This window comes from Columba livia, chromosome 16, assembly GCF_036013475.1.
Source record: "Columba livia isolate bColLiv1 breed racing homer chromosome 16, bColLiv1.pat.W.v2, whole genome shotgun sequence".
Classification (NCBI taxonomy): domain Eukaryota; kingdom Metazoa; phylum Chordata; class Aves; order Columbiformes; family Columbidae; genus Columba; species Columba livia.
This window is the reverse complement of record NC_088617.1, coordinates 8869340-8890609: the sequence shown is the minus strand read 5'-3', so window position 1 is coordinate 8890609 and position 21270 is coordinate 8869340. Positions and strand designations below refer to the sequence as shown.

The 21270-nt window shown below is 42.7% G+C and overlaps 1 protein-coding gene across 2 annotated transcripts in view; it reads left to right on the top strand.

Moving 5' to 3' along the window:
- CDH4 (cadherin 4) overlaps positions 1-21270 on the top strand; it is a 432434-nt gene that overhangs the window by 333500 nt on the left and 77664 nt on the right. For both annotated transcript variants that reach the window (XM_065032403.1, XM_021283285.2), the window contains exons 5-6: positions 908-1063; positions 8791-8935. In XM_065032403.1, the coding sequence (XP_064888475.1) occupies positions 908-1063; positions 8791-8935 (301 nt within the window). The remainder of the gene's footprint in view (positions 1-907; positions 1064-8790; positions 8936-21270) is intronic.

Here is a 21270-nt window from a genome sequence, read left to right as displayed (position 1 = left end):
AGGAGATTTCTATTACCTTCCCGCTACTTTCTTGCATTTATAGACCTGTTAGGGTAAAATTTATGCACGCTGCTTTTACAAGACGATTTGTGGTGGTTCGGGGGGTAGTGATTTATTTGTACTTTGCATTTTCTTCTGAGAATAGTCATGCTGTTGTAAGAACTTCTTTCAGCATTTGAACAGAAAATTAAATTTGGGTTTAAAGAGATAGTCAGGGTTGCTAGGACAACATGTTAACCTCCCTTTTTTATTTTCTCGGCTCTGTATCCAAGGTTCATGTAGTTCGTCATGCTGATTTGGTTTGTTATGTGGTTCTCAAGGTATGGGAGGGAAGGGGTTTCGAAAGCAACATGCCAAACATGCTTTTCCTCAACTAATAGTCAAATGAAGTGGTGACGTCGCACCGGGCATTGCCTGCCTTGCATTGTCAAGCCATCAGGTTTGGACAAAGAAGGAGCGAACAGCTCTGTTCTTAGAATTTCATGGGTGTATTTGTGTCCACAGTCACTGAGAACATGGTGTGGGAGCTTACAGACAGTGTTTTCAGAAGTGATTAATGGCTGGGAGACTCTGGATATGGCTGAACAATTTGGATACTTTAAGGAGCCTAGGGTTTCAGTAACATGTAAACAGTGGTTTTGTGTGTGTAGATTCTTCCACATCTAAGACAGAATTGCAATGATTCCTAAAGAATCATCATGAAGAAAAGAAGAGGAAAATAGCCGAAGATACGTGGAATACACTTTTCCTGGCTTTTCCCCAAACCTTTGGCGCACAGGTCACTTGTCAAAATCGACAGTGGTATTACATTTATGCAGCTCTCAGGCTCCGATCTTTGAAGTTGTTTAAGCATCCATATGGCTTTTGTCGAAAATTTATCGATTGCTGTCTTTGTTATTTTGTTCAGATTCGTTCCGATAAGGACAAAGAGATCCATATCAGATACAGCATCACCGGAGTGGGAGCCGACCAGCCGCCGATGGAAGTGTTCAGCATTGACCCCGTGTCTGGCAGGATGTATGTGACTCGCCCAATGGACAGAGAAGAAAGAGCTTCCTACCATGTAAGCATAAAACAGCTTGAGTCTTATCTAGGTTCAAAAGCTTGAAGGGACACGCAGCTTTGAGGAGACCGGGGTTTTGTTCAAAATCAGAGCCCGGTTCCCAGTTTAGACTGACTCCCCATGTCAGCAGAGACCTGGGAGATGTTTGCACAGGGATGCTCTGGCTTAATTAAGAGCACAACTCTCAGGAGCAATTGAGTGTGTGTATGGAGATGCTGGTTTTGTTTCTGCTTTCCTTTAGTGTAATGTGCTCTTGCTAAATCAGCCAAACTAATGCAAAGCAGCATTAAACTGGTGTCCTTTTTGGACACAAAGTCCAAGTCATTTATTTAAAGTGGTGCAGCATCACACTGCTTATTAAATCCATGCAAATTTGTAGGGACTGAACACCCCAAAACCAGGAGAAGACGATCGCTACATTAGCACGTCTTGGGAAATTACTAATTTAAGAATCATTACTGCAGCTAAACATGCAATAATTGGCATAGTCATTTTTCATTTTAAATCACTAGGAGATGTTCAGGCAGTATGATGGGGGTGTGTCAGATACGTTTTTAAATATGCAGATAGACTAATATTAAATATGTGGAAATTAATTATGATTAATTACACTCAAAAGTGGTGCCTCACGCTATCCTAGTTCATAAAATGTTCTACCTGCAGAATACTTAGAGTGTAATTGGCCATTATGTTTTGATATAAATCCTAGGCCCTGTATTGCACAGCATAATTGCATAGCAGATACAGTGCCATAAATTGCCTAAAAAATGTGTTGCACCTTGCACGATAGCCCTGCAAAATTTCCAACGCTTTCTGCATCTACGCACCAGTTCTTTCCTGGAATGGCTGTGAAAGGTTGTTTCATGGATTGCTCTGTATCGTCTATCAGCATCATAATAGCCATTCGCGGGGATGCTGTAATGTCAGTGTAACGGTACGGGTCACTTCCACTGACACCATACCCCTAACTGCACCATCCGGATGCACATTCTGTCAGCTTTATCAGGTATCCAGTTAACCATGTTGACACAGCTTCTGGACTGGGATAGAAGGATAAAGAAAATAGATTACCTCTTTAGTTGGGTGGAAAAAGAGATTTCCCTTGGGTAAAAGAGGATCTGAAGGAAAATTATTTTATCCTCTGTGAACAAGAACAATTATTTTGTTTGTTGTGCCTAGGAAAATATGAAGAGAGGTTGTTTTGAAAAGGGAGTATTGGAGATAGAGTGTGTGTCATCTCAGCGTTGTTGATACCGTTTCAGAAGTGCCAGGTTATTATAACAGTGTAGTCAATAATACAATACACAAGTTAACACTTTTGATGGAGCCACTGTGATGTCTACTGTCAGACACTCTCCATCAAAAACATAAGATGAAGAAGATTTTGTCCTCCATAATAACATATCATGTTCCCCCTGTAACCTACTGGGACACAGTAAACTGAATTCTCGCCTTGGCAAAGGTGACTGGGTAATTCTGCCTCGTACACGGTGCAGGATTTCCAGCCTTTTCTGTTCCTTATGGAAACAATGAACTAGCAACATGCCTATGTAAAGAAACATATTCAGATTCTGAGGGTTAAAGGAAGATGTAGTTTATAGAGAGTGAATAACTGATAAGTATGTTATGGGAGCTCACAGACAGCAATAGTGAGTGACAGAAAATCTTAGCAGAACAGTAGAAGGTGATAGAGAACATTTTAAGTCATAGAACCTTCAGCCTCAATAGTAATGGACTCATGATTTATTGAACCATCAATTGTTTGTTTAATAATCCTTTACAAAATGTTTATAAATACATCATGTACAAAGCAATGACCCAAACACTAGTGCAGAAACTTACAGTAGGAATGGAAAATCCTAGAAACTAGAAAAAATTAGGCCAGCTTCCAGAAGGAGAATAATCTCAGCTATTGCAAGTTTCAGAGAAGCAGATGCATTTATGACACTTAATATAGCTGAGTCTCTAATTGAAAGAGAAGACAGACTTGGAGCTGGGTTTACACGGGGCACTGGAGGAGCAGTCACTGAGGTGAAGGTTTGGGTATGAGCTGTGGAGTTTGGCCATCTTTAAATCAGTTTGACATCTGCTGTAGAGTTTTCTTTAGCTTAGACTGGTAGCTTAACTCTTCAGCTGGGGTGGAAGATGTTGGTGGAGCTGCAAGGCACCATCCCTGGTCTCTGGGCTTTTTTACCCAGTAGGACATGGGCTTCTTGTCCCATACGGGCTTGCTGCTCTGACTGAAGACAGATGCAGTTATAGAACTTCAGGTTTCTGCAGCCCTAAACAGAATGACGTCTTTTCAGCATCTCTATCAATGTCAAGTGTTGTCCTTGCTGTTTTCATTCCCAGGTAATCTAAAAACTAATTATAAAAAAAATATATATATAAGTTGCAAGTGTTTGTGAGGCTACATACAAAGAGCTCTGTTTCATTAACTGCCACATTTTCAACACATATTTTCTTATGCATAATTATCTGTATCGCTTCAGGACTGCCATTTTTAAAATACTAGTGTTTTAACTCTCCACGCATTTAGCAAGCCATTTGTCTGATGAAATCTACCTTTTTCCCTAAGGTGAAACAGATTTATTCTAATTAGATTGAGAGTTCTGTAGCAAAGCTACATTTTCAAGATAGTTCTTGAACTTTTAGGGAGGATCATTCCAAGTTTGATGTATGCAGAAATGCATATGCCTCTGGGACTCTGGCTGCCCAGGTGCGTGCTGGCATTCCTGCATTAACCCCAGCACAGCTGGCAGTGGTCGTGATCGCAAGTTCAGCTGTGTTTTGGCTTCATCTCTTTTCTTGTCTGCATTTCAAACCAGAGTACCAGGTCTCCAGGGACCTTGCAGACATCCCAGACGCAGAGACAGCTGCAAAAATGAGCAGAGAAAAATGAGAAGGGCTTTGGAGCCACTTAACCAACACCACATTGTGGTGCAGAAATGCACGTGTTGTGCTGAGTGATGCTGTGGGAACTGCTCCAGCACCTCTGGTGTCCGTGTCTGGGAACACAGCCTCGGGCCACAGTGCCAGCACCAGCACGAGCTCAGGCACCACGTCTTGCTGCCGTCTCGCTGCGGCCGCCGTGTGTTTCTGCTTCTCACCTTGTAGTCAGCCCTTAACCATAGAATCGTGGAGTGGTTTGGGTTGGAAGGGACCTTAAAGATCGAGTTCCAGCCCCCCTGCCCTGGTCAGGGACACCTTCCACTAGATCAGTTGCTTAAAGCCCTGTCCAACCTGACCTTGAACACTCCCATGGATGGGGCATCCACAGCTTCTCTGGGCAGCCTGTGCCAGGGTCTTCCCACCCTCCTGGTGACAAATGTATTCCTTATATCCAATTTAAATTTACCCTCTTTCAGTTTAAAGCTATTACCCCTCGTCCTGTCACTACATGCACCTGTAAAAAGTCCCTCTCCAGCTTTCCTGCAGGTCCCCTTTAGGTACTGGAAGGTTGTTACAAGGTCTTCTCAGAGCCTTCTCTTCTCCAGGCTGAACAACCCAACTCTCTCAGCCTGTCCTCGTAGGAGACGTGCTCCAGCCATCTGGTCATCTTCATGGCCCCAATGTTCATTGCATGCCAAACAAGTTTCAGCAGGTGATAATATTTAATATGCATGAGTTCTCTTACCCTTATTTAGCTGCGTTACCCAAGTCCCATTTGTTCCGCTGACAGAATTAGTGACTCCGAGCGTCTTTTCTGATCCAGACACCAATTTCATATCAAGCTGCAGTTGGGTCTGGCAAGTACAAGGGATAGTAAATTGGCAGGTTAGTTTTCCAAGACATTTTTCAAGCTCTGTTTTCAAAAGCCATCAACATAAACATGTCAGTAAGCAGTAATTGCTTATGATACTGAAGTAATGTGCATTATGGAGAAACTTTGAAGCAAGTCCTAAGCCAGTCCCAGACGTGTATTTCTTCAGCATCAGACTGATGAAATACTGTCTCAGAAATGGCTGGAGCAGAACAGGTGGGTAATAGTCTGAAAAGGAGTTATTTGAAGTACAAAGAGACAAAAAATTATTGGAAATTAAGGGATACAAGAGCTAATTCCAGTATTTTGAACCAAGTTCTAGTGAGTAATGCTAGCCATTTGTGTCACAGTTCTCTAATTTGAACTTTTAATCACAATTAAGAGCACACAAATTAGGCATGACATTGTATGCTTATTGCTTTAAGGCTCTGTCACTGATTGATAATGTATATTTGTATTAGTGGTATTAGTGCATAAGTAATAGTCATATTTAACACAATTCACTGTGTTGACTTTGACTAACTACCTTCAGATACCACCAGCCTCCAGTGTAATCAATAATCATGATACTGAATCATTTGTATGCCAACAGCTACATTTACACTGGAAACTGTCAGTAGTAAAACCTCAGAGACCTGTGGTAGCTGCTGCTGAATATGATAGGAATGGTTGTCATACTTTTAAGCAATATTTGTTAAAGAATATTGAGCCAGCTTGGCTGGTGTACAGCAGAGCGATACACCAGCTCAAGATTAGCTGGGACCTGTATTAATTTTTCAGAATCCTCTGCAAGGTATTGCATTCAATATTATTTATTCCTTCTCTACTCTTGTCATGTTCTCCCTCTTGGGGACAATGTAAATATTTCAGACCAACTTTATAAATGTTTCTTAACTGTGTCTGCAGCTAGACACCAGCTTGAATACTCGTGCATGACCCATGTCTGGTATTTGTCCCGTGGCCCAGGTTGGTCTCACCGGCCTTTTCAGGGGTGGTTTTTCCAACTCTAATTGATGCATGTGTCTGATGGAGCACAGCCATCACCTTTTGTGCCTTGCCCAGTGCCGCATGCGCCTGCTTTCCATCCCACCTGTGATTCTACCACCAAACACTCTCTTGGTCCCAGGTGGGAGCAGTTGGCAGCCTGAGCCCTGGAGCGCCGCGTTGGACTCAAACTGTGCCTCTCACCTGAAGGACAACTCCAGAACGAAACGTGTTGTCCAGCTTGAGGATGCCTCTTTAATGCAAAGAGTAGGGCAGGAGTGTAAGGGAGGAAGGAATTAAGGGAAGGAAATGTAGTATCTGCTCTGCCTTGGAGACAGGACTCGTTTCTCAGTGGACAGGCTGCCTCATGAGGGTCTGTCCTGCCTCTGCTCCCTCCTCTGGGAACAGGCTCTGACGAGGAGGAGCTCCCACCGAGCCGACATTCAGTCTCTTGTCTCCCTCTGCTGCGCTGGCACTGACCATGGAGCAGCAATGTTTTGGGAAAGGATACGGAGGTTTCGGCACATGAGAATTGTTGAAAGAATGCAAGCAAGCCCAAGAGGAAAAAGAAAAAAAAAGAAGTTTATTGGATGTGAGGCAAAAGAGAAGCAGGAGCGAGCAGAGGAGTGTGCAGAAGGGCAGCAGTACCGGCTGCGTTGGGAGCAAAGAGCAGCTACAGACACCCAGACACCGGCGCATTCCGGGACACAGAGGCGCAGGGTTTGCTGGGCTGGGCTTGGGCAGCGGGTGCTGTCTTAGCCACCCAAAAGCTGTTAGTTGGGACACCAGTGCCCACACCAGTGCCCCCAGGCACTGTCCTCCCTTCCAGAGCTCAGGTGACACTTGTGCTCGTCACCGCAGCTTTGATGAGATTTCTGCAGTCTTGCTTATTGAATATTTTTTTTTCCTTGAGTGCAAGAGGTAACTCTTTCATGGGTACATGTGCTTAGTGAGTGCAACAAGCAGATAGATGTGCATTGCTGAGAAATCCCTTACTCCTGGAGATTTCAAACAAAAGCTATCAAATGTAATTAAAAATTTCTGGGGAGAGAGTCAGATCTGAGAGGGAAGATACCAGATTTGCTCTCTGCTTTATCTCTGAATGGAACCGTTTCCGCTGCTGGAAATGCAGCAAGAGAGAGCCCAGTGCTGCCTCAGTTTGAAGATAATAACTTTAATTTTAGCTCCGAATTACTTTTTTTTCAAAGGCAGTCTGACCTCTGACTGGTAAAGTTATTGAATTGCCATGTCTGACGTGATGAAGGATGGCTCAACAGGTGGGAGTCAAAGCGGTTTGTATGCAGGCAAGAAATGCAGATATTAAGAGCATCGCAAGTCGTGCAATACAAATGGTACATCCCGTGTTGCAAACAAAGCCATATTTCTTCAGTCTTTAAAGGAAAAGGGCTGCTTAACTTCCTTTAAAAAAATGTTTTTCTCCCAGCTCATTTCACGTGGCAGTTTGTTCTCTTTGCTTGATTAAATGTTAATCCAGCCCATCTTAATAGCGTGCAGTTTCTTTTGTTAAGCTCTGGACTTCTGAACACCGTACATGAAGGAGAAAGCCGCATCAATCACGGCACAGCGAGAGCGAAAGACAGAAGCTGGCACTAATGCAATTAGCACATTTATTTGTCATGCATCAGAGGAGCTCGAGACCTCCTTGGCACCAGAGCTCTGGCTCCCAGTGGCATCCCCATGGCCTGGGGAGCTGCTGGGGGGGACCAGAGCCCTCGGTCCCTTAGAAGGCACAAGCTGGTGTGTGGCAACGTGCATGAGGGGCGGTGGGCAGGTCCCTGTCCGTCAGCCCCACTCTCCCAGCCCTTGCACCAAGCCAGCGTCCTCTGAAGGCTCCGTCTGTCAGTCCGTCACCCCGCCAGCCTCGCAGGGTGTCCCGCAGTCCTCCTGAGCACCAGCCCCCGTTTCCGTGGAGGTTCAGCAATGCTCCCTGGTGCCGAAGTGAAGAAAGGTGACAAACGGGGTCTGCAGCACTTGCCCCTATGCATCGGCAGGGTCAAGCAGCCCTTTCCTCGCTTGTCTCTGTTTTCCAGCACCGGCAGCTCCGCTCAGTGCACACGCCAGTTAGAGTAGCCATCTGTTCCCTTTAATGAGAGAGCTACCCATTTTTTTCACCTGATTACTGATTGTTCCAGACTATTGTTGATTGCTTTGTTTTATTAATTACTCATTTTGACATGCTGTATCTGTCCCTTTTGTTCAGAAAACAGATGCTCTTGTTCTCGAGCATTATTGCTGATGGTTATTACTAATAAGATAAAGCCACGGTTTCAGTTTAACTGAGGACTCAACACTGTGGCTCTGGTTATTGTAATGCTGCAACACTGGATATTTTAGTCAAGCCTGAGAAAAACATTTCATTCTTAATGCCACGGAGAGTCCCATCATTTGAAGGAAAGGGACTTTTTTAATGTGTTTTGGTGCATAATGCAGTGGTGTTGGTAGTTGTTGCTGTTCCTAGAGACCATGATTAAACAAAGAATAAACAATACTAATGTCATTCTGAAATCTCTTCGCTTATTAATCTCTGCTATTGTGGTTATGAAAGACTGAAGGTTCCCATAAGAAACCTCTTAAGTCAAACTCATTTCCTCACTGTGCTTGGAACTAAGCAAAATTTGCTTTTCAGATTATCAGGCAAGGTTCACCACATCTTAAAAATCAAAATGTAGTGGTCTGTTAGCAGTGAAGGAGATAACATCGCTACACCAGAGTTTAACTGTTTCCACTGACAATTGCTATTTTAAAATATTATTTCAATATTATGTGAAGCCTTGAAAAACTGCCTGTGTGTGGAGTCTAGATGGAAGCCACATCACTGCTTTCTGCTGGAATTAGATGCCCACTCAGTTCAATTTTGAGAAAGTATTTATGAGGTGAAGTCAATTCTCACAAAACATGGTCTCTCATTCTGCAACAAATCCAATTGCTGATATTATGCTTTTATTGTGCTTATTCCCAGCTCCGGGCTCATGCAGTGGATATGAATGGAAACAAGGTGGAGAATCCTATTGACCTTTACATCTATGTGATTGATATGAATGACAACAGACCGGAGTTTATAAACCAAGTCTATAATGGATCTGTTGATGAAGGCTCTAAACCAGGTACCGTTATAAAAAAGTCTTAAAGTTATCACCACCTTTCAAACATTAATCTGACGTGGTGGCTTTGCCTCCTCTTGAAATAGGGGGAGTGTGGGAGAGGTTTGCTCTTGCTGGCGCTTTGTTGAAGACTGATAGAGGTGAGAACAATCTGGCTAGTATCTCTGGATGCAGAGAAAGTGCAGATGAATATCTGACTCCTTGATATTTAATCCAGTCATTTGCAAACTCAATATCTGGCTCCCAGTCAGACTCCAATGGAGTCTGTGTCCCAAGGTGTGAAGAAAATACTTTCTTATTTGGAGGCTGATGCAAAACTATTGAAGTGAGAATATTCCCACTGAAATTGCTGGCCCGTCCTCCGTCCCCATAGACTTTTCGTACAGAGGGTGAAATGGGGAAAAACCTGAAGCAGAGCTTCAGAAAATTTATGGGTGAAAAATTAGTGAGAGTGTAAGCTGTACACAGAATACAAGTGATTATTTTTATTTGAACATGTTCATATGCTTAAAAAGTCACACTTATAAGGGTCTTTAATGTTTTCAGCTATATTGTTGATTTGTTATTTAAGTGTGGTGTAACTGTGCAGTTTCCAATATGGTAGCAGGTTTATTTTAGCTTATTGCTGAGCATAACTAATGTGAGTGTCTTAGTTTTTTAAACAGAAATTGTGCTGTAAAAACTGTTACCAGTACAATTGGAAGTCTCCTGAAATCAGAGGGCGATTTTTCTAAGATAAATTTTATCCTCAGTTGTTTGCCAGCCGAGGGGTTAAGCACCGCGTGACTTTGTTTTGTGTCAGCAAACATTTATCACGGCTTCTCTGCTGCCTGAGGTGTCATAGGAAAGTCTCCGGTGGCCACTATTTTTAACAAGGTGATTCTCAGTCCTGATTGATTGTCTTTCAGCATTGTGGGGAATGGGCTGCTGGGGTGACATGTACTGGGGACAGAGCATGACATTATTTTTGAGGAAAGAATAGGTACAGCTCTCTTCCTGAGATGCTCCAGGTGGTGACAAAGTGTGGATCCCGATTCTGCTCGGCAGAAGGGACACAAGAAGTCCCTGAGCTGATGGCTCTAGTGACATCCTCCTGGAGGATTATCCCGCTTCTATTTGAAGGCCACTTTGGGGCATAGGAAGGTTTGACAATTGATACAACATTTCTGTAGAAAATCAAATTTCTTACATCTTACTCTAGGTCAGATCAATATTCAAAGTGTTCCCAAATGTTGTAACTGGCTCTGCTCATTTGTGTCAAACAAGCAGTAAATTGCATCCTCTTGTCTGAAATCCAGATAAGCCTTTGAGCTATTAAATCAGAATAGGATAACTTTGCCTACAAAATACTTGTGCCTCTGCTTCTACCAGTGATTTCTGGTATTCTGTATCCCAGGCTGGAGTGCTTGCCTTTAAGGCAGGTAGGTAGAAAGCAATCTGGTTTTATTCAAAAGCAATTACATTTGTCTTTGATGTGTTGGGTTTTTTTTTTTCCCCTCTGTCCTGTTTAATCGTTATTCTTTTAAAGGTTTATATTAGTATTGAGCTTCTGTTCTTTGCTTTTGTAGACCCTCCTGGGAATTTAGGTATCTGAGGCCCTCATTCCATGTACTTGACAATAAACATTATGTTGTGTCTTTGAGAAAGTGATAGAGAGGTCGTAGAGTTACTGTGGATGTCTGCGCGCTCCTCCTTTGCCTCAAAGTTACGAACCCCTGTTTTCTGTAGGTACAAGTCTAGATGATGTATTTAGCTAAGCACAGATCTTGCAGGGATTTGGAAACTTTTTTATCGTTCAAGATGCTTCAGAATATTACAATAACTAAGGAGATACCACACCAACCTTTACAAGGGGAAAAAATACACGGGCAGAATTCAGGATCATTTGTGGCAATGGTCAGCAAATGAAACACATTGCACACTTTTAGAGGTAACTGCAGAATGTGTTCATATAAGAGTATGTTATGTATTTATATGCATCTGTAAATATATATATGCATATGTGCGTATATCCGTGTATAAAGTACAGATTTGCTTCAAGCAAACTAAAAAATCTCATTATATATTACAGGAGTTCAGCATTCATTTTCCACTGTTCATTGCTATTGAACTGTGCCTGAGGACTGAAAATGCTTCCCTGGATATCCTGTACAATTGTTATTTCTCACATCTTCCATATGCCCATTTATAATGGCCGTGATTGAAAATGCAGTATTATTCGATTACCACAGTATCTGCAATGTTCTTAATAATTCTGCACACCTCTTATGAGAAAAGTAGCGAGAGTATTAGAGTATCCCAAATAAATGCTGACTCTGAGGGCAGCTGTTGTGAGCAGCCGATGACTGTTTGAAGTCAGTAGGAATTTTGCCCAGATTAAAAATTTAAGGGGAAAAAAAAAAAAAAAAAGGACATATGGAACTCAAGCTCTACCCATGGAAATTTAGCAGAGCAAAACCATCAAAAATATGCTGTTGAGCACAGGGCACAGTGACCTTGAGCTGCAGGGAAAGCCCCCATAAGACTTTGCAGGATCAGTGGAGCAGATCCCATTCAAAGCGACCAGGAAGGGTCCCTGCGGAGCTGTCACTGGACACCCCGGGGTGCGGGACAAAGTGGCGGTGTTGGGGCATGGGTTGGGATGTGGCTCCAGAGGATGCTGCACCACGTCCCCTCCCAGCAGGCGGGATGCAGCGAGCTGGAAGGGAGCACCGCACCTGCTCTCCAGCCCTGCGGGACTGCTGAAATTGTGCCTGGCCATGGCAGGGGATGGAGGGCGGCCAAGGAAGATGTGACCGACCGACTCTGTGTGAATAAACCAAAAGGAGGTAGAGTGAACCCAGAAAATGGGAACGTGGGAAGGAAGTGCGCTCCAACCCGCGGCACAGTGTGATATTGCTGGACACTTAGCCTCCCATGGAAGAAGCAACTTTGCTTTAGCCTAAAATACAAATATCCTTTAAAAGGGGATTGTCCAAGAGCTGGAGGAATTGGCAGGAATGTGAAGAGGCTCATTAGAGACAGCCTGATGGGGTTTAAGTGAAGGGGCTTCCCAGACTGCAGAGCACTCAGGCTGCCGGGGTTTCCGAGGAGCGTGTGCTCTCTGCGGTGTGCGAGTCACCTTGAAGCAGCCCTTGACAGGAATAGAAAAGAAATCATCAAGTATTATTAATTATAATAGGTTGTTGTTGCTGGTTAAGATTATAATAGCTTAATTGAAATAGTGTCTCACAGTGTAGCATAGTGTTCTTGAAATCAGGAGCTCATTCGTGTGAAGTTCTCTGTAGTGTGAACACGTGTGTCACAGCCTGGCCCCTTCACAACCCTAAGTGTCTGCTGGCTCTTAGACTGAATTGCGTTTCTTTTTCCTCTTCTCATGCTCTCTGAAAAACATTTTAATGCATTTTTTTGTTTATCTGGCCTAAGGTCATGCAGCCAGACAATTTAAATGTGTAAATACAGGCCCTTCCAAAAATGTGGAACAGCAATAGTGATGCAGGATTTTCTTTTCCACAGGACCATCGTTCTTCCTTTCTCTCCCCCTCCATGAGTTGTTTTGATTTAACGCACCACTGTTTGAAAGTATATCTTAAAAGACCGTGTTTTACTCATATCAAATAATGTTCTGCCTCTTTGAACTCTGCCTCTACACGAAGAACACAGCCAAGTTTTAAAAATGCAGCTGCAAGCTCGAGCTGAAATTCCCCTGGTCCCTCTGGCAGCCTTAATCAGCAAAGTTCTCCCGGAGCTGCAGAACTTGCCTTCCAGGCGCTGATAAGGCGGGAGAGCTTGGCTGCCCAACGCTGCCCGCCCTGCGAGGGCTCCGCTGCCCTTTCAAATCCATGTCTGAGCAAAATCTACGCAAAATCCACCGCCTTAAACCAGAGAGGAGCTGGGCTTTGGGTTGGGTTTTCCCTCCTGTACAACAGCAGTTACTGCGATGAGCCCAGCCCTTGTGCATCCCAGGGGTGTCTGTGGGGAGTGCTGTTTCAAAAGAAAGCCTACAGTTTCCAGAAAATTGCTCAATAAGATAGAATGAACATGCTTAAATGTAAAAAAAAAAAAAAAGGTAATTTAATCACAGAACAAAAATGTGAGGGAGAAGGATTATTTTGGTCACTGCAGAAGCTTAGTTTTGATATAACCACCACAAAATGTACCTTACGGTAGGATGTGGATGTCTTACTTAACTGAAGCATTCAGTTCTGAAAAGGTCAATGTGAAATGCTCTGCAGCGACTCGAGTGCTTTGCTCAGGGTTGTATCTATTTTGTTTTAACAGAAAGATTGTCAAAAATTAACACATCTCTCTGAAACAATTTGTTCCTGTCAGACTGGCCTTTTCCATTCCCATTCATCCATTCCACTTCACTAACTCTCTGGATACATCTTGGTCCCTTTCAAGTCAATAGAGAAACTCCAAGTGCTTTCTCCTAAACTAGAGTTTCATCCAGCTGCTTCTTTCTCATGGAGTTGTGTAGGTGGGATAGTTCTCCCTGGGAATGGTGTGAAAGAATGCAGAGTATGGACAGTCCTCCAAAATAAGGGAATATTAGTATTTCTTACAGGAGAAATGTTGTAATTTGAAGTTTCCCTATCTCCTCCTGATTTCATGGAAGTCTGAGAAAATAATCGTTGACAGTATGCCACGTGAAAAATGAAATATTAATAGCTGGGAGCCAAATCTATATGTGGCAAATTGAGTTAAAAACAATCTCATAAAAATAAGCAGTATATTAAAAAAAAAAAAACCAACAAGGATTTTAAAAGCCGATTATTCTACTAGTGTCCCAGTTTGTTTATTTTATTTCTATGCCAGCAGAGATTCCCTCGGAGATTAACACCATGGACTAATGCACAGATGGGGCCAGAAACTTGAAAGTCATCTGAATATTAAGAATTGAAATCTTTAGCCTCAGTGATTTGAACAGAAAGCCAATTATGAGGCTGAATTAGTTTTCAAATTAAACTGCAATATAAGGCTTCTGAAATTAATTTTTTAAGGCATATAGTTGCATTTGTGTATACATATATTCACGTGGAGAATTTGAAATCTGCATTTCTGGCTCCTTCCTCTTTTCCAGCCTGATAGTGCAATTCATAAGGAGATTCCTGGTGTCCTGCAGGTTGTTCTTGCAGCGAGGGAACCGGCGGCTGTTGCTGGGTGGCATGAGAGGAAACGAAAGCAGCAGTGCCTGATATCTGAGGGGAACACGTTTCATTTTTATAACGTGAAGAACACACCAAGTGAAAACCCTTTTTCCATTACGCACCATTCCAAAATCTCCTTAGTGCTGCTTATAATTAAAACATTCAATATTATTTTCCCAGCTGGGAGATAGATTGGTTTTAATACTCTCTGTTTAAGAAGGTTTGAATTCAGCAGAGCGCCTGACCAGGTTCTGGGCTGATGTGGATGCTGGTGGAGATGTGACACGGGCAGGTCGGGGTCTGTACCAAGTGCCCGTTCCTGCTGGTAGCCCTGGAAATAATAATGCAAATGCTGTGTGTTTCAGAGACATCCTGCAAAGGTAAAATCTTCAAGAGCCAGAGTAGGTCTCAACAGGCTTTCCTGGTCATCCCAGAGCTCATCCCAAGTTGGTCACATTCCTTCTGGCTTCATCACACATGTATCGATGCAGCTTGGGAGGTGCTACTTCATCTACTATTAAAAATGGCTTTATCCAGCCGGGCTCTCTTCTCTCACACATTACACACAGACTTAGGATACACAATATTCTTTTTGAAGTTCTTTTGCTCAGCCAAGCACAATTGTAAGGTAAGAAATTGTTTTTCTGCAGACACATGTGGTAGTGCTTCCCATTTTGTTTCGAGGTGGGTGGTTATGAAATCTGGTCTCTTAATTTCCTTCTCAGAAGCATCTAGTCCCAAGAGCAAGGAAGTGAATTATAGGGCTGTAGGTGAGAAAAAAAAAATGCAAATCCCCAGACTGATGGTTTTTCCCTCCAGAAAAAATGGTCAAGTTGATGTAAAGCAAAAAAATTTCGAAATCATGTTCTGAGATTATTCTAGAAGGGAGTTACAACCCTGCAATAGTCCACTGTCTGCCTCCTTTTAACCAGCAGTTACAAATAACATAGTGTTATATATATTATAGTATATATGTTATATTACATTGTACTATATTATGTTTGTAGCCTATAATGTTACATTATATTGTCAAAATTCAAGGGTTGGCTTCAAGCCTCGTGAAAAATGTGTTAAGTCCGAGGTTTTGTGCAGCTGGGTCTGCATGATTTCACTAATTGCACTTGTCTCCAGTTAGGCATGAATCCTGCCCGTACTTGTGAGCGCAGTTCGGCGGTGATGTTCAGGATATCTTGTCCTAAGTCATGCTCTCTCCATTTTTTGAATTCGCCACTGGGAATCAAGAGGATTCATCTGCAGGAGCTCAGCCGAGCTGAGGCTCATCAATTTATGCAGTCAGAACTATTTGCTCAGAGGCTGAATCTGCTTTTGCCCATCTTGAAACTTCATTTCTGTTACTTCTCTGCAGCACGCAGGGTCTCAGCGGGCTGCAGGCTGCTGTACCCGAGTTCTCTTCCAGTCTCACCATGCCCATGTGTATGCTGCCTCGCTGCCTTTTCTCTCCTGAGATATTTAATTTTTAACAATAAGAAGGTGTTATTTCAGTTCCAGGTGACAGCAGCCTCTTCATCTCGCTCAGTCATCTCTCCAGTCCTGCTCACTCTCTTGATTCTCATTAGGTTGACTCTTGCCTTGTTTGAGGCTGAGAATCTGATGTCTCCGCTAATTAGGAAGTGGCATCCTTTATGAATTAGGTTAGCTGCTTGAAAGGTCAAAATTTGCCAATGATTACAGAAGTAATAGTGAAAGATAATGACAGTAGCTATCAGTTATGACTGAAGGAATGTCATTTGTAAGGAAAGTGCTGTTTTTATTTAGTTTTCTATCTAGAGCATGTGGGATGCAGTTTATTTTAAGTATATTTGCAATTTATTACATCTGCAGTAGAGTTTCAGGCACTTCTTTCATCTCGATGTCTGGCACACATTCCTTTTTACCTGTGTAAATCCACTCAGCACCTTTCATGAATGGCTCCAAAGTTTTCATTTGAAACCCTTAACAATGAATGTGTGAAAGTTCTTCAGATCACCTATTGAATACGTTGTGTTTTCTTAACTGGAGGATACAAGTCTGTTCACTGAGATGTTTTAATCTTAAACACTACAGCAGTTCTCCAAACACCATTCTCAAACTCCTATTTCCTGGCAAGGTAAATGTGCCCATGTGGAGCTCCTTGCTGTGCTGTTTCGACTGCTACTGGCCACCCCAGTTATGGCCAGTAAAACTAACTGGGGGTCACTGGTGGCTTTTCTAGTGTGCTGTCCTTCTGTTCCTGAGACCTCATTGCAATGGATGAAACCACTTGAAGGGTGAGCTCTTCCTACTGGGAGGAGGGCATGAGATTCCCAAGCTCTGTGGGGAAGAAAACTGATATCAGGACACTCTTCGGGAAGAAAAAAATAGGAAATGTTGTGCATTTTATCCTGCTTTTCAGTATTTAATCTTCCCATCAACAATTAGTCTTATGTCTAGCATCGGATGCAGAGTATTCACTAAGTGAGCTCTCCAACTTGGGGAGAAAAAAATTAGGAGTAAGGGGAGGTTTCCATTAGTACAAAGCCATTATTAACTTGAGTTAATGAAGATCTAATGTAATATGGCCATCACCACATGTCTGCATGTAATGATTCAATCCTTTTCTATGGGGGAATGATTAAATTAAGTATCTTGTAGGTCAAAATTAGACTGAGAAGGTTAACCAACCTTTAATGATTCTGCAACCATTTACCAGCCATTAAAAACAAACTGTAAGATAAAGCTGAATAGAGAATCGGCCTTATCAGTAAAACCTGGATGAAGTTTTAGCTTTTTCCATTTATGTCATGAGTAGACAGAGAGGATTGTGCATTTTTATAGTGATATGTGGTTTAAAGGGCAAAATGAAGGGGTTTTTAATCTTTTTTTTTATTATTATTTGGATTCCTGATAAGTGCCTATTAGTTCTTTTTTTTTAACATACATTAAATCTAACTAATGGATATCAAACCAGCTTGGAAAAATGGTAATTATAAAGCAATTGTAACAAAGACTTTGGAAGCACAACTGTGCTAAGATATTGTTTGTATGCCTTAAAACCATGAAATCTCGGTCTTTACGGAGAGATGAAGTTGCATAGATGGGAGAGCAGAGATTGCAGACAACGTGATGTGAATTAGCAGTCCTGGGCATGCGTTGGGACTGGCTGAGCTCAAAAGAACTGAGATGATTCTCAGATTCCAGAGTGATTTGGGGGAGACATTTGTTTATGACCGTGTGCTTATCTGCTTATATGTACACAGGGCAGCTATCTTTCTTGTTTTCTTCTTTTTTTACTTAACATGTACAGATTAAATGGTATCTTGGACCTAACAGAATCTTTTTTGCAGTCTTTTACAAGCAGATGCAATTAATTTAAAAATTTATAAACAAAACTGAATATACAGTTAAAAATTATCTCCCTTTGCTTCCGTCCCCCCAGATTCTGTAAGGTTTTATTTTGCCTATCCTGTAGAAAGCTTAATTAGTCTAATGGGAATATTTTCCATAAGGGTTGCCTTCAAGTGTCTCTCTCATGTGTCTTGTCCATTGTTAGATTGAAACAAAAATATCTCATTTGACAAAATAAGATCTAGGAGATTGCAGTTGCTGGGAAATAGAAGAATCATGAAGTTGCAGCATCTTGGGGTCTTGCCTTTTATTGGTAGATCCTCTTCAGCACACCATGCATTTATTTCAGCTCAGGTGATATATGAACTTGGTGCACTAGTTAATGAAAGCTAATGCACAGTAATCTTGTCATCACTAGCTGTGCATGATAATTCAATCTGCTTCTCGGAAGAGCTGTTCAACATGCAAGAAATTTGATTTAACATTGACATGATGTACTAGGGTAGGTATTTTATTTAACATACCATGTGCCTGATTAGATGAGAAATGTTTCTCTTTCAACAGGTTACTTACCTGAGGTAGCAGGCCAAGTGTGTAGTTTAATATAGTTATATCAAATACTGTCTGCACTGAGTATTTGTTATGTGACACACCGGAGCAAATTCCCGAGTTTCAGCACTTCTTGCATTCATTTAATGTTGTCAGTGGGGTTGAGAGCAAGCCCTTCAGAGCAGAAAAACAAAGCTAATGCTTCTCTCACACACTGAAAGCATAAAGTCCCTCTTGCTCCATTTATACACCTCTCACATCTCCATCACCACTGGCAGGGTCTGACCCAAAAATGGGGGAGTACGGTGTGGGGGTCTTCAGTGTGACTTGGAGGAGTTTTCCCAGCATTTCTGTGCTTTGGCAGGATATGGGGATTTAAAGATGGTGTGGTTAATACTTTGATTTCCACAAAACGCACACACGCATGGTGCAGGCTGGTTTGGGCAGTCTGTGCTTTTCCACTGCAACCCTAGCAATACCAGCCTCGGTCCCCGAGAGTTCAAGAACTGTGCAGTCTGCCACTGTTTATTTGCCTAATTTGTGTAGTAGTAGGGGCTGGATATGGGTATGTATTTCCTTTCTTTTAATATAAAGCATATTAAGATATGTCCCCATGCACAGGACACAGAAACATGGCATTATTTACTTTTATAGCAGGTAAATCATCACCAGCCATCTTAGTACAGCGGGAGACTTTATACAGGCCCCAGAAGATGTTAGACGCTGCAGCAGTATATATCCACATCACTCTATTGAATATGTGCATGCATGGATATATGTTTATGTCATTCACTGCAGCACACGGGTATCTAGACGACAGGTCTTTCTTAAAGACAGACTGAATGTACAGAAAACGGAGTGAAATGTACATGGTGAGTGTGGGTTACACCAGCGCATCCCCCGGGAGCGGGTAACAGGAGATGCCTTCATGCTCTTATTCTTGGGTCGACGTTGCCGGGTGGGAGATGTGTGTGCACAGAATGGGAACGGACATTCCAGCCGCCATCCCGCCGGCAGAGAGGAAGGAGCAATGTGCAGCCGGTTTCCAGCAGACTGCGGTCAGAGCAGCCCCAGGGAGGGAAGCGGCTGCTGCATTTCCAGCGTGCGCTGCCGAGTGCTGCAGCCACACAGGGCCCTTTGCAGAGGACGCTTTATTAAGTTAGAAGTTAGTAATTAATGCCGAGTTCCTCTCTGTATTTTCTCTGTGGTTGGGTTTCATAATCGAAATTAAAGATATGAGATAGGGAGCAGATTGCCTGTTGAAATACAGCTCCCTGGTGCGCAGTTCATGACTTTAGAGACATTCATCCAATCCCATCTCCCTTTATGGGGATGTAGGTCAAACGCTGTTGAAATAGTCCTTTTTTTTCTAGAGCAGATGTGATCAGTCCAATGCTACACTGCAGAAAAAAACGCAAAAAGGTCAGGGAAGGAACATGGGAGACCTGCTATAGACTCCATCCCCAGTATAGCTACTGGCAGCTCACGCCATGCCCACCGCAGCAGCAGCCTGGTGGGTTCCCTTGCCAAACTGGGGACCCACCATCTCCCACATGCGCTGGTTTATTTTGGAAACCATGATTCAGGTGAGAGATCCCAGATGAGGAGGGACCAGAACTGCAGGTCCTCTTGTCTGAACTGAGTAGTCCAGATAACATCCCTTTCTGAGCTGCCTCTTGCACTGGAAGTGTATCACAAAATGCCACCTGTTTATTGGAATAAGTCCTAAGACTGCACATGTCCCTAAAATCGATTCTGTTTTCCTCTTCCACTTCTGTTTTCATTAGCCCCACATTTTGACTTTCTGTTCAGAGATATTTTCAGTGTAGAATGTATTAAGATAACGTAAATTCCAAATCAAACATCCCATTCAGTGTATTTCCTATTTACATTTCTTCTGTACATTTCCCCCGTGCTTATCTAAGGGTTGGTTTCTTTATTTGTATCAGTTGTCTCATGATAACTGGTTTTGCAAAAGAGCAAAAAAAAAAAGAATGCTTGAAAAGAAAGGAGACAATTCATTGCTTGCGCAGCCTTGTTTCAATTTAGTGTTCTTTCCCTTTCCTGAAGTTTATTGATCGGAAAAATGTTAAAAGTTGTTGCATAGTTTGTTTTCATTTCACAAATGTGCATCAGGATTATTGCAGGAAGATAGGAATGTATTCATCATTAGAATTTGCTTTACAGATTCATTTATTTTTTAATCTATAATTCTTATTGAACTAAGAAAACTCACAGGGATATATATCACCGCAGAGAACAAAAAGAGCCTGATTGAGCCAGATGGAGGGAGATCAGCAAAGCACTTCCCACAGTGCAAAAATACAAACTTATGAGGCCACTTATTGCTAATACTGAGAAATGTTGCTTTCCCGAAGCTGGGGAAGATACCGGGGCGATGGTCTGGGTGCTGAGTGGCTTAAAGACACTTGTCCGGGGTACAGAATTGGAGCATGCTGCAGCCATTGGTAGACCTGCCCGTTAGAACATGGGATATGTCTTTAAACTCTTCCTGCAAACAGACGCAAGCTCTGCAGCTCTCTGCTGTCTCTGAGCTTGGGAGCTTTGTGATCAAACTGGAGATCTGGGCTTATGAGATGAGACACGATGCAGCGCTGGTGTAGCCACACGTCCTCCGGTTTGCCTGGGGCTCACATCTAACCTAGCAGGCAGAACAAACTCATCTCTTTTTGGAAAACAGTCCATTGCTCCATCATGAATCAGCTCGGGTTCTTGTTGGGACCGCTTTGCATCGCCACCAGCATGGCAGGCTCATGAGTTGTTTCAGCCTGTTCAGGGTTCCCGAATGAGCAGTGTTTGAGCAGTACCTTCCCGCTTTCCATTGATGCTGTTGGGTTTTGATGGTCGCTAAACGAAGTTTTGTCTGGTTTCACTGTCTCTCTTTGCCTCCCACTCCTCCTTTCAGGTCTCGTATCATTACATTCATCCACTGTCACAGATTGCTTTTGTAAGCAGTACGCGTCTGCCCTTTCAGTCATTCTCTCCTACCAATATAACAAGCGTAAAGCTGGGCCCTATGGGCTCTGGGGGGACACAGGACCAAGCAGCTGCAGGAGTCCATCCAATCAAGTAACATCTTTTACCCTCATAATGATAATTTCCCACTTTAGCAAAACACCCTGCTGCCAAACTCCAGTGATAATGAGCCCGTCAGTGCATCAGTGCACTCCCAACAGTATCTAGAAAGTAGGGATTGTTTTTTGCAAGGCAAATGAAGACACTGGTGATTAGCAAGAAACAAACCAATGATTCAATACATCACTGGCCACACATACCAATTCATTGATTTTCTGT